This window comes from Coloeus monedula (assembly GCF_965178545.1).
Source record: "Coloeus monedula genome assembly, chromosome: 3".
Classification (NCBI taxonomy): Eukaryota; Metazoa; Chordata; class Aves; order Passeriformes; family Corvidae; genus Coloeus; species Coloeus monedula.
In genome coordinates, this window is record NC_138783.1 from 32,198,430 (window position 1) to 32,216,796 (window position 18,367).

An 18,367-nucleotide genomic window follows, 5' to 3' on the forward strand; every position below is an offset into this window, starting at 1 on the left:
GGTGCTTACACACAAACACTGTCCATGTCCGCTTATGTTAGGAGTCCTCTAGGCAGTGCAAAAGCCCAGCCTGAACAGTCCTGCACAGCCACAGAAGAGGAAAGCACAAGCAGTGCTGCAAGCATTGAAATTGGAGAAAGAGGGATGCTTGAGAGGCCAGCATGGAAAGCCACTCTGACTGAGACAGCATCTAGTCTAGACCTTTCTCAGAAGCTATTTGTCTAGTTTACACTTAAAAGCTTTTAGCACTGGAGTTCCTCAGACTCCTCTGATCTCCTCCAGTGCCAAACTGCTTTCAAACTGTTTATGAGGAGAAGAGACTCTAGATGCTGTCTTTTAAGTGTTTTTTGTTATGGGTGACGCTCAGAAGATGGAATCAGATTGTTCTTGGAGATACTCAGTGGGAGCAATGGACACGAGTCGCAGTGGAGATCCATACTAGCTCTTAGGAGAAGAGTTTTCACAGCAAGCGTGTTCAGCTGCAGAACCGGGATATAGAGGCTGTGGCCTCTCCATTCTGATAGACACTCAAAGTATAACTGAAAAAAGCCCTGAGTGACCCAGTCTGACCTCCAACTTAGCCCTGCTTTAAGAAGGAGAGGGACCAGAGGCTTTCAGCAATGCCTTGCAGTATAAATTATCCTGCGGTACTGTATTTTTATGATGGTGTTCTTATGACTAGAAGTTTTCTCGGTTGGGTTTTTTCTTTGTATGTGGCTAAATTGCTGCAAAATAAGCCAATTTCTGGAAGGCTATTACCTTGTTCTTCTTCAGTATGCTCTTCTCTATGGTAAACAATTGCTGGCTCAGTGCAAATCCTGTCCAGGTTAGCTAAGGTACCGCCAGGAAACTCCAGGCTTCAGTCCAAATGACCACTTCAGGAACTTCTTTTGCTTGAATCAGTCTTGCTGAGAAATAATGCAGTCTACTATAGGAAAGAAGTTCTCCTAACATCATTGCTAGACTTCCAGGAACCAGACTCCCCCTGTGCTTGGTTCTGAACGGTTAATGGGAGTTCACAGTTCCAGTTCAGATCATGACCATGTTGCAGAAACCCCTTAAACCATATAAAGTGCCCGCTACATCAGCAGCACAGAATGATGGCACTGTCCCCAGACAAGGTGCAGCAACTTGAGCTGTGCCTCTGTCCTCTCACTCTGCAAAGTGACTCTCCAGGTCAATGAAATGCACTGTCCACTGGGGGGGAAGCCATCGTGGCTCTTTGAGTGTGCAGGACCTGAGCTCAGGGCAATGCCAGAGTTATAACTCGACTCTTTGGTGAAAACAAACTCTTAACTTAGTAAAAGTGTTCAGTCTGCTGGAAGCATTCAACCTTCTAACGGAAGGTGTCCCTGCTCATGGCAGGGGCTTGGAACTAGATGATCTTTAAGTTTCCTTCCAACCCAAACCATTCTGGGGTTCTATGAAAGCCAGGGAACAGTTTACATAAAGCTACACAAGGCTTTCCATGCCAGCTACCTGTGCAAGTGATCTATGGACTGGAATATGCCATGGCACTTCATAGGTTTCCTTAATGACAGGGGTGGATTGTGACTGCACTTTCTGAGCAGCATATCTGTTCCTTCAAGGCATCAGCATTCCTGAAATAAAAACAAACCTACTTTTCAAGAGAGCCAGACCTCTCCTTTTCTAGGAACACAATAAATGTCTTGGCAGAATCATGCTTCGACAGCTTTGGCTTTACAAACATCAGAAGTAAATTCTGATTATTTATTTTGGATAAATAATGAACAGCATAAAAATTGCTGACTTTGACCTTCATTGGAAAAGTTGGTTTAATGGGCCCCATAAGCTCTTCTATTGATGGCAGGTTCATAAAGTCCATATTGACTTCGGCTAAAGGCTATAACTTCTATCAATACTGTCAACAATTAATATTGACTCATAAAGGTATCCTGTAAACTGAGTCATAGCATTATGTTATTTTACGTTTCCATTAGCAAAGCTTCATGTCTTCTTGAAAATGTTTCTCCTATAAGTCTGGGTTTTCTCAAAATAGCCTGTGTGATAGCTAGCAGCCCAGAGAAATGCTGCTTATGTGGAGTGAGGAGGGAGGAAATGCCTTTGTGTTTGCCAGACAAAGCTTCTGAGAGGATCTCAGGCTTCATTTGCTCCTATAGCAGGTCTCAGGCTGTGAGGGGTTTGTGCACAAAGGTTTCTCACACCTTTATCTGTGCCAAGCAATTACAAAAAGAAAATGCTCAAATTCTGCGTACATATAAGACTTTTCCCTAACCTTATTTTCGTTCTACCTTGCAACATTTGTTTGGATACATTTATACCACCAATTCAACTGCAATCCCTATACTAAAGTGACCTTTTTCTCAGTTCTGGACCAGTTTTTCTGGCTTGAACTTGCCTGATGTTTATGACATCTTCCCAGGGAAGTCTAAGCATCAGATGAAGCTCACCCTCAGTACAGCTTTGATCTTAATATTTTCTTTCAATTTCCACCACCTCCTTTTTGTCAGTATGGACAGTACTATTACATACTGAACACCACAATAATCTAGGTTTTATTTCTGCTACATAGACTTTTTTTTAGTATGATACAGCCATTCTCATTTAAAACACCCAACATCTAAGACTGCAAATGCCAAGGCCCCAGAGAAACTCCTACATTTATACAGCACTGTATGTTCTCCACTTGTCCTTTCCCTTTTTCTAGTTGCTATGAAGTGATGTTTCAAAGAATGGTTAGTGTGTCATTAACCTTAAGGGAAAAGGAATCCAAGGTTGTCTCCACCCTGGCATGAGTACTACTGCCTCTGTGATTACTTTCAGCAAAGCCTTTCAAGGCATGTGAAGCTGCTAACATGTTGATCCTAAAATAATTTCATTTTTAAGTGATCTGTAGGTACAAAGTTGCATTCACAGGTGTAGAGATAACATTACAGAAAGCAGGGAAAAGGACTACAGCAGATAATGCAATTCTCCTCTCTTAGGACCAAAGGAACAGAAAAAAGACTGAAATTCTGTATTTTGCTTTTCTTAGTAGTCATGGAAAGAAAAATGTATGGGATAGGATCACAGCTGCTCATCCATCACCATGGAAAGCACAAAAGAGAGCTTTGGAGAGAGGAGAATGGGATGGAAGCACAAGGTGCTTACTTTTGGCTGTTTTCTAGCGATTTCTTGTGAGTGTGCAAAACTTTGGTTGACCCTGATGGTCCCTCTGATTTTTCATCAAAACACAAGGATCAGAAGGAAAAGAATGGAACCTGGCACTGTTTATCTGCTCGTCAGACACTACACTAAGAATCTTAAAAATAGTACAGTAAAGATAATTCAAAAGGATTCTTCTGCATATCCTTTGAACAGAAGGCCATTTATCTTTGAACTCTGCTTAATGTATCATTATCTCTGAGCAGAAACTTAATAAGCTTCAACTGTAATTTTGTTGGAGTTAAACATAAAATCATGTGGGTGGTGTATGTGTCACTATGTCATGGCTTCCAGAGGAAAACTTATCATCATTTGTCACTATAATACTGTGGCAAAAAGCATGAAAAGAACAAGTGATGCAGTCATTTCACATGAGCTTTCTGTGCTGAGCACAAGTGCCCAATGACTTGTACACAGCAGCTATATTAAGAAGCAGGCTGTGCTATAATTGAATTAAAGGTGCAAAGGCATATAGGACTGGATGAACTCCTGGGTCAAGCTGCAATTGAATCAAAATCCCCTTTCCTTCTCCTACACGGCTTGGCAGAACTGCTGACCAAAAGGTTCGCAGACCTACAAAAGGCATGCAGGAATCCCCGCAGCTGGAGACACAAAGTTACAGAGATAAAAAAATCTGTGACCTTCAGCTTTTATTTCGCACAAAGAAAAAGGCTTCTAAAAATATTTCACCATCGTTTTCCTTCAGAGAGCAGTCGGCCAATTTACATAAATGAAACTGCCCCTGTCAAGGAACCAGCAAGGAAGAGAAGAAAATTATCTGCCCAGAAAATCTGAGCAAAGATAAGAGCAGCATCGGCCAGGGGAAGGGAGATTTAAATGCCTTCCCTCTGAAAGGTTGCTGCAAAAAGCAGGGAGAGTATTACAGCTATTTAATGATCTCTGTCGCAGTGATAAATAAGTAGAAGCTTCTCCAGCAGTTCATTAACAAACACTCTGTAGGACAGTACAAAAGGCCACTACATGGGGCTGTTAGAAGAGTGTTTTCACAGAGTCTGATAAAAAACCCCAGCACAAGACCTAAGGAAGATTGAGGTGGAGTAGTAAGAAGAGTCATTCCTGGTAGAGCTCGAGGCCGACAATGCATGCGCTGTCACCACTTACCGGTTTCAGTGTTCTCATGCTCCGTGTCGGTGAGGGTGAGGTTGGAGTTGGCCCGGCTTGACAAGCAGGAGCTGCGTCCGGACTTGGTGTTGCGTCCCCAGAGCCTCACTGGGTGCTCGGGTGACATGACCACGTCTGCTTCCGTGTCGGCATCCGAGCCGGCACTGATGGAGTAGCCACAGTGAGGCAGCCCGATGTCGGTCCGGTACAAAGTCCCGTGTGTGGGTGTCACATCTTCAAGTCCCAGTTCTCGCAAAGAGAAGTTGGCTCCTGTGAGAAAGCACATTGGCCTGGTTATTCTTTAATAGGGCACGGTGCCATCTAGCACAAGTCAAGAGCAGAAGTGTTCATCCTCTACCTTCATGTAGGGCACAGCAGTGTCACTGTAACACACAGCAACATCATACCAAAGATACCCCTCTTCTCTGGTCTTGCTCAGTGTGAGACTGAGACCACAGGATCACAGAATCATTAAGGTTTTAAGATCCTCAAGTCCAACCATTACTCAGCACTTCCAAGTCCACCATGAGACAATGTCTGTAAGCACCTCATCTACACTTTTTTTCCTAACAATTCCAGAGACAGTGATTCCTCCACTTCTGTAGGCAGCCTGTTCCAATCCTTGACCACTCTTTCAGTGAAGAAATTTTTCCTAATATCCAGTCTCAACGTCCCCTGGTGTCACTTGAGGCCATTTCCTGTTGTCCTATTTCTTTCTACTTGGGAGGAGAGACTAGTCCCCACCTCACGACAGCCTCTTTTCAAATATGCCAAGACTGAAAAGTGGCTGGAATCCTGCTTCTGGAAGCTGACAAAAACTTGGGGCATGTTCAGTGAAATTATTAAATTTGAAAGCAAAAATGGATGTAGAAACGGTGCAATTCTTTAGGAGAGGCAAAAAGTAATCTTCTTGTGAGAAAAGCAAAATGAGGCGTGCAATGATCAGAAGTCCTACCATACACCTGACAACTTCCCTACAACAGGCAATTTGAGAGAGTTCTGCTCATTGAAATCCCGGAAATTACATGCTGGGGATTTAAATTTCCTTTGGCGATTTCACTTTCCCCTTGCTGACCACTCACACCTTGACTCAGTTTAGCTATTCATTCTGATAGAGTCACAGCAGAGGTTATTTGGCTGCAAATAGATGCAATTGTTTAGCTGACTAAAAATACAACCTGAAAAGTGACTCTTGACTTCATATCTAGTTACCTGCAGAGCTTCAAAATCAGACTGAATTGATGTGAATATGGCTCCAAATATTAGCACACTTTGTTTGGAAAGTTCCACAAAGAGGTTGGGGAGAGCAATTTTACTCCACCTTTATTTATTAATGCATGCATTTATTTTTCTTACATATATATTTTTTGTATATTTTATATTTATATTTTTATTATATGTATTGAAAAGATTTTGGCCACCCATGAGTGCCTTTAGCTGCACAGTGCATTTACACAGCTCAATGCACCCCTGCTTCTGTTATGCTATGCCTTGAATGGATGAAGGAACTGAGCAGTGTTTGCAGCTCAGGCATATTTCAACAAGATAAATCTGAAAGCAAGATCTCCAGGAAATTCCGGGCACAAACCTTCCTTTGAACACTGAAATTCATATCTACTCATTACTGAAATCTGTTCATCAAGTCCGGACCTCAAAGTTGTATCCAAAGCTGAATTATCATTTTCTCCTTTCTCAAGACCCCACAGTCGTGTGTTTCTTCTCACATTTCTATTTGTTGATGTCAAATATCACATGGTGGAAAATGCATATCCAGTAGAAATAGTCAGATTTCTACTTTTCCAGAGTATGGTTTCACATTTGTGGGAGCACCCTAGCTTGTCCTTGAGCCCTGCTGCTTGGGGAAGGTCTCTCATATTAGACACACATGCATCAGATGACAGCTGGCCAAAAGTAGATGCTATTTTTTTCATTCAGTTGACTTTACAGCCAATAGTGAACAGAGAGGAGACAATCAAATGCATGGTGAATAATGGGACCGGACAACATTTTCATGTATAGCTCAGAGGAGAAACTGTTTGATGGCAGGAGAAAATAACTCTGGTTCGGCTGCTTACAGATCTGCAGCTGACAACACTCAAACTACATAAAGCATTCATGAACTTCACACCTTTTTAATTGACCAAACAAGATTAAAGCTTTCAGACAGAGTGGACAGAAAAGATTGCTTGGGGCTCACACCTCTGTCCAACCCTAGGGCCTTGCTTGAGAAGCATAATGCACACTTGTGGCAAAGTAATCCATTTAACATGACTGCAAAGTGGTTTGAGAGACTGTCCTCTACAGTCCCATGGCAAGAGGAAGCAAATAAAATTGTCGTAAGTTATAAATGCTAGGAAGCAGTATCTCCCCAGAGACCTTGCTCTTCTCTTCTAGTTTTGACTTATGTGTAAGGCCATGGGTTTTTAAACCATCCCTTGTGGAGTACTTAAAAACATCTTTTGGTTTTCCTTGCGTGTTTGAGTCACTGATGGCGAATTCCACCTTCCTCTGAAACATGCCACACTCAGCATCATCAGGCACATCAATGTGCAGCATGACCAATGTTCCCCAGTAATAGCAGCTCATAAATTATGAAAAATGACTGCTACAATTAACTGAAAATCAAATTTATTTGCAATAAACAGCAGCAGATGCATTGATTTTCATATTCTATGCTCACTGTTGCCTTTTAAGCTGGAAGAACTCAAGTCAATAAAAGGAAGATAATAAATATCCAAGACTTTTTAATTCAGATCTGGTCTATTTTCTCCTGTGCTGACTTGCACATTTGCTGACACTCACTCTAGCTAAAACCATTTAAATGCTGACTTGTTTATTTACTGAATTTATTTGGTCAATTTGAAATGTTTCCCTCCTCTGCCTTCCAAACCAATGCAGGAGAGAAATTCACTTTGCCTTGTTGATGTCAAGCAGGCTAATAAGGCTTGGTTTCGGTTGGCCTGAAGCCAAGCAGCATCACAAAGTGAGGTCCATTCAAGGCTTGCTGCCAGCGGAAAATGTGGCACAGCAAGTCTGGGATTTTTGTTAACACTCTTCAGGCCAGTTTTGGGACCCTCAGGATAAAGTGGGAGAAAGCTTTAAATTAAGCCATCTGTGTTGGTTATATCAGAATCAGGACTGGTGCTCTGAAGTGGTTAATCTTAACTTCTCAATTAATTTCAGCAACTTAGACCAGTCATTTTTACTATTTCCTAGTACCCTCCAAAATTTTCCTAGGGAAGTATGAACTTGTGTATAGAAAATTTACACTCCCTGTCAATAGACTGGGTTTTCAAGAAAAGTAATCTTCTGTGGGCTTCTTAGAAGTCTGCAGACCTGCACGGCCTCATGGACCTCCAAGTTGAAAACCGCTGACCTGGACTAATTCACATCTATCCTGCATGGTGAATATATTGTATGAAGTAAGCAAATGCAATGACCTAAAAAGTTTCCTTTTCTTTATAATGTCATACATTCCTTAGAGGGGATGAAGTACTTCAGAGTTGCTAAGAGGGAAACTGCTTTTATGATGTCACAGTATTACTTACAACAACTATTGGCCTTTTTGTTGATTATTGCCTGTTGCAGCTATCCTGAAACTCAAACACCAAAGCCATATGGACAAAAATACTTCTGCAAATCATTTTGCTTGTGTGTGCCTTGAAGATGAGTCTTGCACCAAAACCACAAGTGCATGATTTTTGAGGAGAGAAATTAAGCAGCCCCCAAGTTTAATGAGTGCAATTATATGCCTTTGGTTTGGGGAATCAGCTTCTCTACATTGCAGAGGATGTGCTCAGAGTACTCTGGGTCGGCTAATTTATGTTCATTTTCTGCAATGCAGCCTACTCTATTTGACTCACTTTGCCATTTTATACTTTCCTTGTAGGACTTCTAAAAACAATTTATATGAAGTCCTGGTTGGAATCTGAACTACATCTCAACAAAAAAATGAAGATGAGTCTTCTAGTGGGGGTCAGAAATCTCATGTAGGCAACAACAGCAGTGAAAATATAACTGTGCTGACTTCAGGGTAGCAATAAAAAAGAGAATATCTGGAATCTGTTAGAACTGTGGAGTCCATGATGACTCTTGAAATTCCTCATCTTCACAGATACTGTGACCCAGATTCACTAAATGTGCTCCTTTAAGTCCTGAAGTGGTTCCTAACTCCTCTAATATTGGAGCATGTCCCCAAGGCAAACCAAAAGGCCATGTGCAATGCCAAGAGGGTTCATCCCATCTGGAGCTCAGTTGCCTTCTTTCTTCCAGGGTTCTTGGGTTTTGCTGGAGACCAGATGGATAGTGTGGACAGTGACACTCTCCCCTCATTGCCTTCTGCCTCAGCATGACAGAGCAGACGCATGGCATGGTGAAAGGTCTCCTGAGCAGGCAGGAACTTTCCATGCCACGTCAGTACTGTACAGCATGTGCATGAGGGGTCTAGTCTCATGGTGGGAAGAGGCCAAGTGCTGCTGGAGACAGAATGACTAAGACATAGAAAATGTGTAAATGCTAATGAACATGGGGTATGGGTATGCCACTTAAGGACACTGGGCTGCACACAGTGTCTGCGCAATACAGTGAAAATGATCCCTGCTGCTCTCCTTAAATCTTGCTTTTGTCCTTGGAGTCTTTCAACGGTAGCCTCCCACCCAGCTCCAGCTCTCAGCTGATTCCCTCACGCTGCTTACAGCTGCATCTGCTGAAAAGCACCCACCTGCTCGGCAGAACTCATCAGCCTCCTGGTGCACCATGTCTTTGACCCGATTGCTGTAGGTCAGCCTGGAGTCTTGATCATAAGCCTTCAGGGTCTCGCTGGAGCTGTAGGACTTCTGGGGTGCCTTGCTGTCCTCACTCTCGGCTGAAGAGCTGGTGTAGCGGCGCTCAGTGTCGCGGCGCCGAGTCAAAGATCGATACGGTTTCCTTTCTTTTACATCCATGGCACCCTTGTCTGAGTACTCAACATTAAAATAATGACGTCTGTGTGATGGTCAGATTGCAATAACCTGAAAAAGAGAATAAAAAAATTCATGCCTTTGGTCATTCAACAGCTAATTAGCCTTCTTTGTACATTCTTGCACTGACGAAAAGGGATGTTACTTAATGGATTGCAGAAAAACCCTCTTAGAACAATTACCAATAAAAAGGAAGTCTCAATTACATGTGACTCATTTAATAATTGCCACTGCTAACAGGACACATACACGCAGCAACCTGCATCTGTCTGAACTGGGCATGCACTTGAGAATTTGAAACTGATTGTGATATTGTGGGTCTTCTTTCCATGGGAAGTGATTCAGGCACCTCCAGGAGGCATGTATTCATCAGTCACCTAATCTCTGGGACATCAGGTAACACTGAAATGCCTCTGTTTGGGCAGCTGGAGGACTTTGGAAAAATGCTGTCCTGCAGTTAAAAAGTGTTTTCATAGATCATGAGGTTAGAACATATGAAAAAAAGACTGAGACAGTATAAGAAGGCAAGCGGGAAGGGAGATGGAGAAAGGAAGAATGAAGGAGTGAAATATGGATGGAAATTGAATAAAAATGTCTTCCTTTTCAGAGGGGTCATCTTTAGTCAGCTGGAAATATATTAGAACTTAAGCAGAGCTGAGAAAGTGTAAATAAATGATAGTGTTCTGCTTCATGTAACAACATGGCCTGGGATTTATTTCTGTGGAATACCAATGTATATGTGCACTGCTATGCAAGCATACATATCTGCACACAGAGAAAGCAGATATCAGGAATGAAACGTATTAAAAGTATTTTTGTCAAAATAATTAATAAAAGGTATTTTTATTTCAAGTTTATTAAGTGTGGCAGAAGTCACAGAAAAAATAAAGGCAATGGTCTGCATTGTGATGATAAAATATATTTTTTAATATCTAAACTGGGTTAGTAGGAAAAATAATAAAATCCACAAACCAAATATGGAAAATCTGTAATTGTGGGCTGAGCTTCTCAGAAACCGAGTCCTCGTGACTGCTAAAGAACAGAAGTCTAGTCTCTAAATGCCACCCCAGGATACTGTTGTTTACCATCAGCATTTAAAAAACAGAAAGCAAAAGGTTCAGAAAGAACCTCTCAGTTCCTGGTCTTTTTCATAGCAAATACATATGGAAATGTATGGGAGAGACTGAATCACATTCTGTTGGCATTTCTTTCTTGAAAGGCTAAACCCTGAATGTACTAATGAAATGTTACTCCTCCATGACTCAGACACTAGCCTTGCTTCAGATGCTGTGCCCTGGATTTCAGAGAGTAACAGAATGCTAGAATAGTTGGGGTTGGAAGGAACCTTGAAATCCCCTGCCATGGGCAGGGACACATTCCAATAGACCAGATTGCTCCAAGCCCCATCCAATCAGGCCTTGAACACTTCCAGGGATGGGGCATCCACAACTTCTCTGGGAAACCTGTGCCAGTGCCTCACCACCCTCACAGTAAAGAATTTATTCCAGATATCTAATCTACACCTGCCCTCCCACAGCTGTGGTGCAGTAGTTGAGGATGGATGTGCTGTGAGCTTTGTAGGTCAGTTTAAAGGGATGTGATGTAACGCAGCATTTGTGGGTTATAAAACTCAGTGGGTGAAGGATGGAAGACTCTCAGCACAGGTTCTGATAACCTACAAATCATAATACTAATACTGAAGCCGGAAGCCAACATTTTATTATTAATTCCATACTTGAAAAGCTGTAAGGCACAAGCACAACTAAAAACTACTGCAGTTGAAGAGAGACTGCAGGAGGAAGCAAGAACTGCAGGAGGGCTGTGAGATAAACTGGCAGCTGGGCAAAGAAGAGCAGGATTACACTCTTGGGACTCTTGTGGGGTTAAACCATGACACACTCATATTTCTGCAATTCTGATTGTGCTAAAACTGCTCACTGGGTTTTGTCCCTTTAACTTCCAAAACCAACTTCCAATGACAGAACCCAGTTCCAACATCTTATATGGTTTCTGTTGCATTCTTCCTGGAAATTAAGATACTACTATAATAAAAAAAAAAAAAAAATCCATTGTCTCCCAGTCTATTCCAGAGATGATGGCAGACCAGAAAGTTCATATTTTCTGTTTGTCAGCAGAATGCATAGAAACTATTGAACACTAGGGGAGGATGGGGAGAGGGGAAAGGAGGAGTGTCTTATAACGAGTTTTACCTAAGTCATCCGCAGGGATTTGAGCCCCACTTTGATTTTAAACGTGTTTTTAAATCCACTGAACTCACTGACTTTAATTCATTCATGTAAATGCAATACAGTGAATGCAAATGGGATTACTCATCGGCCAAAACTGACACATGTTAAATGTATTGCAGAGCAAGGGTACAAAACTAGGCCTGAACATAGAAGCAATAGTGAAGGAGATTGTGTTGTGCTAAGGAACCAGCAGCATGTAAGAGATCTACCAAATACTCGTAGATAGGTTTTTTTGCATTGAATCAAACATATTGGTGCTTTCACACTGGAAAGAGATAAAAGAAATAGAGCATCTGATTGCCTTTCAGTGCACTGTCATCTCCCTTTTTTTTAAAAAAAAAGCTTTTTTTGGCTTGAGAAATTGTGACTTTTTTTGCACTTGTTATTGAATCTGTTTGCCTCCTTTATAGCATCCCTGTTTGAAAACATTAGAAGGAGCAGGTTTGTTATACTTTTGAATAAAACACCTTACAACAGGCTCCTTCACAAAAGCCCTGTATTGAGAACTGCTATAACTAACACTGAAATTGTGGTTTATTGTTATGGTGGATGGAGATAGCAGAATGTGAGCGAGAAGTGGTTACTCACTAAGAAGGAAATGAAGAAAGGTGGCTTCTATCTGCTCCTGAGCATTGTAACAATTCCTGCCTAGGGCTGGTCATTTAAAATGCTCTAGCGGGAGAGGCACATGTGCCAAGAAAACCTTTCTGCACTGCTGGAGCCACAAGGTACAAACAGGGTCTGTAATTACCATTAGTAACCTTGCAACTTAGGAAATGACAAAAAAACATGAGGAAATTGACTGAATTCCCACCAGATGAAGGGTTTTCTTTTTGTAAGGAAAGGTGCTGAAAAACTGAAAATTCTCCTACAGTTCATCAAAAATAGCCCTGTAAATTTGCACTATCCATATGCACATTCCTCTGTAACAGTGTTTCTATTCCCAACTCATTCATGTCTTTATAAATTTAACTCTTCTCAACTTTTTATTTCTCTCTCCTTCACAACTTGGCTTGACTTTCCAAATAGAAAGGTTACCTCCATAAAACATATTGAAGATTTTTTTAAGAGTTATTTCTAAAGACCGAACTGTTGCATTTACCTGACTTAAGTAAGTTTCCAGCACCTCTCCATGGACATGCAGTTCTTGTCACCTCAGTTTTATGGCCCAATTCCCAGATGGTTTAGATACCTTACTTTCAGTGGAGTTGTGTTGTCAGAGAGTTTGCCTCATAGTTTTTCTGAGATAGATTATTATTTTTATCTGCTACTCCTTGTGTCTAGATTTTACTTTTGCTATGATTTCATCAGTGCCATCAACACCTCACATTTTTCCCAACTTCTCTTGCACATGACGAATACAAAGAATCACACTCATCTCAGTTACATACTCAACCACCAGTTTCTTTCCATCTTTAGCTCATGATTGCTCCTCATAATTTTAAAAGCTTCCATAAACTTGCTGGACCGGATGTAAAAAACCAAGCTTTCTAAAATGGACCTTTCCATCTCTGTGTTCCTTTTCCCTCCATAAAAGCACAAAACCCCCTTGCTCTGAATCACTTATATTTGGAAAGGCCTTTCTTGTCCTATAATGCAATGTTGTTTCTAGTTCTGTTTGATTCTTTCATCATACTGCTGTCTGCGTAACATAAAATTTCACCTTTTTTTTTTATTTTGAGGCCAATTAGTTGCAATAGCCATTCTTATTTTTGGCAGTCCTCTGTGTATGCAATCCCAGCTGGACCACAAACTGGTCTGGACTACAATTCACAGCAGAAACATCCTTCTGTCTTTACTTATTCTACTCAGAAAAATCCCACTGAGCCCAGAAAGGGTTACTTACTCATAAAAGCCTATAAAATCAGGTTCTTTGATATAGTTATATTTTTCAGAGGCGTGGGACTCTTCTCAGATCCTTGCCTACATGTCAGGGAGCAGAACAAAAAAATCAGCTTTCTGGTTCTGGTGCAGTAGTACAGCAAACACAATGCTTATTTGCAGCTCTTTTTATTTTGATTTGCTTTGGTTGGCTCCCAAATAATCCTTTTTATGATGTTTTATCCTTTATACCTCTCCTCCTCATTCTCAGTTCTGTTGGTTTTTGTTGCTCTTTGGAGCTTTGATTAACCACACCGGCTTTGTGCTGCAGAATTGCACTCAATGAATGGCAAGGGGGATGATTTATTTTCTGAGTCACTGCTCAAAAGACAAACTTGCATCAATCAAAAACCAGACAAGGGAGTGTGACACCACAAAGTGATATGCTAGGAGGTGCTCACAGCAAAAAGGACAGGTGGTCTTTGATAGCTGACTTACGTTGCAGGTCACTAATCACAGAGATTAGCAGCAAGGTGATAGACAGTGCCTGTTCTGGGAGGCAGCATGTCATATCATCCAATTTTCTGTCAAAATGTGAGGTTTTAAACAGTAGAGATAGCTTTATGTACTTCCCATATACTTATGGCAACAGGATGATGAGAAAGCCGGAAGAGTGAAATATCTTGACTGCAGGAAAACATGAGCATGAGCTCTGGTGGGTTGATTCCACCTCCAGCTTTGTGCTGAAGGAAGAAAAAGGACTACTGCTCACGGTCATTTGTTTTCCTCTGCAAAACTGCCTATGCAGAAATGGCATCATCTTACTTGCTAGGGCATGCTTTTTGTCTTCTTGAACTCGACCTCATTTCACTGCTTAGGGCAATATTTTTCCCTATTTTTCATTGCTGCTGCCCTTTGTAGAATGAGCACAGCCATAGGATGCTGAGCAGCAAGCTTAATTTTATATTCCCTCCTTTGGGCTCCACAAATCGAATCATTAACTAAGACCTAAAGCTGGTAAGAAGTGAGCAAGTATCCTTTCCTTCACTTTATAGAGGAAGAGATGAGCCACAGGAAGTCAAAGTGAATTGCTTAAGGTGGTACAAGAAGAAAACAACACAACTGAGGGCAGCAGCTTGATCTCCAAGGCTGAGTCTGATACTGAGTCCTGGATTTTTTTGAGAACCAAGTCACATAAGCATAGTAGAATAATTAATGCATGCCTGAAATCTTTGCTGGGGAACAGTAGCAAGAACCTAAGGTATTATTAACAAGATGCTCTTTCATGTTTGATAGTGTCCTTCAGCCAGAAGGACTGTGGAGCATGGACAATTGCAGTTGTGTCTGACCAGTGAAATCCCATGGTGAATGATGAAAACCCCACTCAGAGCCAAAAGTGAGACAGATTTTCACCTTGTATATCAATCTTCTCAAAGACACTAACAGATACTGGGGGCAGACCAGCAGTGTTATTTGGGAAATTAGCTCCAACTCAGGATCCTAAGCTGCAAACAAAGAAGCTGTGAGTTCAGGTGATTAAATGACTTTGTGTCTGTGGTTAATAATATCCCACACCAATTTAAGTCATCACCTGGTATTTTACATCATATTTGAAAGAATGCAGTCCACTGTGACAGTCCCGCCACACTTCCATGAGGATACAAATGCCTGGTTGAAGGCTCCTTATTCTGTTTTCATAGGCTCACGGAAAGGCTTGGGTTGGAGGCAACTTTAAAGATCACCTAGTTCCAGCCTCCCTCCCATAGGCAGGGATGTCACACACTAGTTCAGGTTGTTTAGAGCCCCATCCAGCATGACCTTGAAAAGACCTGGCCTTCTTTACAAAATATGTTGAACTTGAGAAATCTTATTTGGTCATTTTCATTTGTCAAGAATTGTCTGAGATATTGCCTCCCATTCCAGCTCATCTAAAGCACAAACCTGGCATAAATGTAGTGGTGAATGCTCTGATGCATTCAGCAAATACTTAGGCATGTAATCAGGGGTTGTTCAAATCAAATTTGTATTGCCTGGTGATTAGAGTCAGCAATGATCTGATCTTAGCAAATACACCACTGTGGCTTAAACAGTGTGATGCCATTTACCAGGTTTCTGGGAGATTCTTCTATAACATAAAGGATTCCTGTGTTTTTTATTAAACTTTAAGCTTCAGATTTATAGCAGAGGTTCAAATCCCTTGAGGTCTTTGTAGGAAATAAATTAAGCTATAGGTATAACATCCTCTCACATTTTTGGCAAAGACTTAGGAAAGAAGCAGGCACAAGAGAGGAGAATGAAGAGTTGAATTAATACTGCTTGGCTCCAACCCAGTACTCAAAGAAAGTAACAAAACCTCCCTTTTCTGGTCTCAACCACTAAGCCTTTCTTTTATTGGTAAGGGACTTGCTAGGCAGTTGGTAATGCCTTGTCCAAAAGATGTGTTTTGTGACCTTTTCATGAATAAATCTAAAACTGCATTAGCTGGAGGCCTAGGAAAGCTTGAAACAGTAGTGGTAGGAAAACATGAAGGAGGCTGGAATGCAATTATCTCAATTATTTCTAGTTTGCAACTCCCTAAGTCTTCTGTCATGGGCTGGAGCCTTTAACCTGTGCTAGCAGAAGATTTTAGGGCCCAAAGTTAAAAATTCTTTTGAATAATTTTTGACAAGTATAAGTAGTTTGCAGTTGCAGTCATCAGAACACTACTCTGGCTTATGCCAAAATGGAAATTGCTTCGGAAAAAATCTTAGCTTTATATTGAAATTCTCATTATGAGTCTATTAGCTATTCTTGGATGAAGTGGGTTTTCCTCAGAACCTCAATTTAATAGACAATACATAAAGGCATTTAAATAATAAATGCCAAAAGGGACAGCCTGACCATGTACACTGTTTTATGTTCAGCCTGCAATTTTTTCCTAACTCTCTATGTCAGACGCAAGGTTTGGGTGTGTGATGTGCCACACATCCAAACCCCATGTGAAACCAGCCCATTTATCAGCAAATCCCAGAGTGACAAAGAACTGGTGACATAAAATGCAGGTAGTCACTGAAAGCATTCCCATTCTTTCTCCATCACCCACCTTTTGCTAATTTGGGCTCTTACCCGGGATACAGGAAGCTAAAATTTGTGTCCTTAATCTAAGTCAGACAGGTTGAAGTTTTGAATATGTCTCAAGCATCCTAGGTGAAAGCTCTTGGTGTAGCCTTTTTCAATCCACTTGGGAGAACGTTTCCTTTTTCTTCCAGAAAAGAAAAACATAGCCTGGGATTTGGTTTTTGCTTGCTTCGTTTCTTGTCTTTTTTTTTTTTTTTTTTTTTTTTTTTTTTTTGGAACAAAAGTTTTATTTGATAGTTTCTAGTCATAGAACTGTGGAATGGATTCTATGACAACAAAGAAGGTGGCTTTGCATTGCAAGGGACCTTAAAGATCACCTAGTTTTAGTTTCCTGCCATGGACAGGGACACCTTTCACTAGACCAGGTTGCTCAAAACCCTTTCCAAACTGTCTGTGAACACTTGCAGGGATGGGGCATCTGTAGTTCCCCTGGGCACCCTGTGCCAGTGTCTCATCTCTTAGACAATAAGAAAAGGCTGGTACAGGGCTCACTTCAGGGTGTTAAGCCTTGTACCCACTCCTGGGTAAGCTTTGTGTCTAATTCTCAGTGTTCTGTTGTGGTCTACAGGAGGCTTTTGTAATTATGTTGTGACCCATATGAAAATGTAGCAAGAATCCCAAGACAATTTCCATGCACACCTTGTGCCACTCAACCTTTTTATTCCACAATTAGGTAAGTGAAGTCCCATGCTTAAATACACTAGCTCTGTATCCCTGCTTCTGTGTCAATAAATTGAACAAGGAAACTATCCATCTGTATTACCCCTGTATGGATTGGATGCAGTCAGTTTGGAAGAGAAGAAGTGGACAGTAGTTGTGAATGGTGATTTAAGAATCAAGGTTGGTCCTTCCTCTCTATGCGCTTCAGCAAATTTCTTTGCAGGACCACTGGGTTTGACAGTCCCTCATGAACCTGTCCTCTGAGAGTTTGCCTAATCCCATTTCACTCTCAAATACTTTGGGCCTTTGCAACATCCTGTATGCAGTCCCCCAGTGTGATTGTAGAAGAAGTGCTTGTCTCATTTAAAGTCACTGTCTACAGTTGTGTCTTCCATGAGAATATTCATGAGCCCTCAGCCTTTTCCATAAGAAAAGAGGCCTTGGACTCAAACTCACTCTCAGATGTATCTTTTTGCTATTACACATTATTTCTGAAAAGAGCTGACTGGAGGCTGGGACTCTTTTAGGAAAGAAAGCATGTCTGCCTTTTCTGCCTGCAGCCACCACCCCGTATCCATATTCCTCAGTAAACATATCACATCTGTGTGCACCTGCGGTTTGAAACAGAGTTCAGAGCATCTTCTGTTCCATGCCTTTCAGATACAGCCTGGGGTCTGAGCAGCTCACAGGGTGACAGCTTGTATTGAAGGACACCTGTAGTGCAAAACTTGCAAGATCTGAATTTGTCCTCCTTTTTCTCATTGGCTTGACTGTGAAAACAATAGAGTAATAGTTTTGGCCAGCACTGGCTTTCAATACTGCCATTGAATAGCAGGGAATGCCATAGGGTCAATTGAATTTGGAGGAATATACTCAGAATTATGCTCAAAAAGTATTGCTATGGACAGATTTTATTTTGTATATGTATGTTTATTAAGACTAATTATATAGACACTCCACAGAAAAAATATTATGGAAAACTTCCTGCAGCAGAGGGTAGCTCTCACCTAATCAGGCGGGACTCCCAGCACAGGAAAAAAAAATGTTATCATCCCTCTTCTGCAGGCAAAGGCAACTACCTTATCTGGTTACTTGAATTCAAGTAACTAACATAGAAAACTCCTGAAGGATTACTAGCAAGGCCAACCTGTCCTTGTCTTACTACAATATCATGTGTAAAAATGTCCCTGCTCTTGTCACAGATGTCGTGGTACTGGGTAATCTCTCCTTGCCTTCCTTCAGCAGGGGGAGAAA

General features: G+C 41.3%; 1 protein-coding gene across 3 annotated transcripts in view; it reads right to left on the minus strand.

Annotated features, from left to right (window-relative positions):
- Positions 1-9,251, minus strand: part of TENM4 (teneurin transmembrane protein 4) — a gene marked incomplete at both ends in the record, with an annotated part of 341,202 nt that extends 331,951 nt beyond the window's left edge. For all 3 annotated transcript variants that reach the window (XM_082278669.1, XM_082278668.1, XM_082278667.1), the window contains 2 exons: positions 4,309-4,578; positions 9,029-9,251. In XM_082278669.1, the coding sequence (XP_082134795.1) occupies positions 4,309-4,578; positions 9,029-9,251 (493 nt within the window). The remainder of the gene's footprint in view (positions 1-4,308; positions 4,579-9,028) is intronic.
- Positions 9,252-18,367: the final 9,116 nt, after the last annotated feature.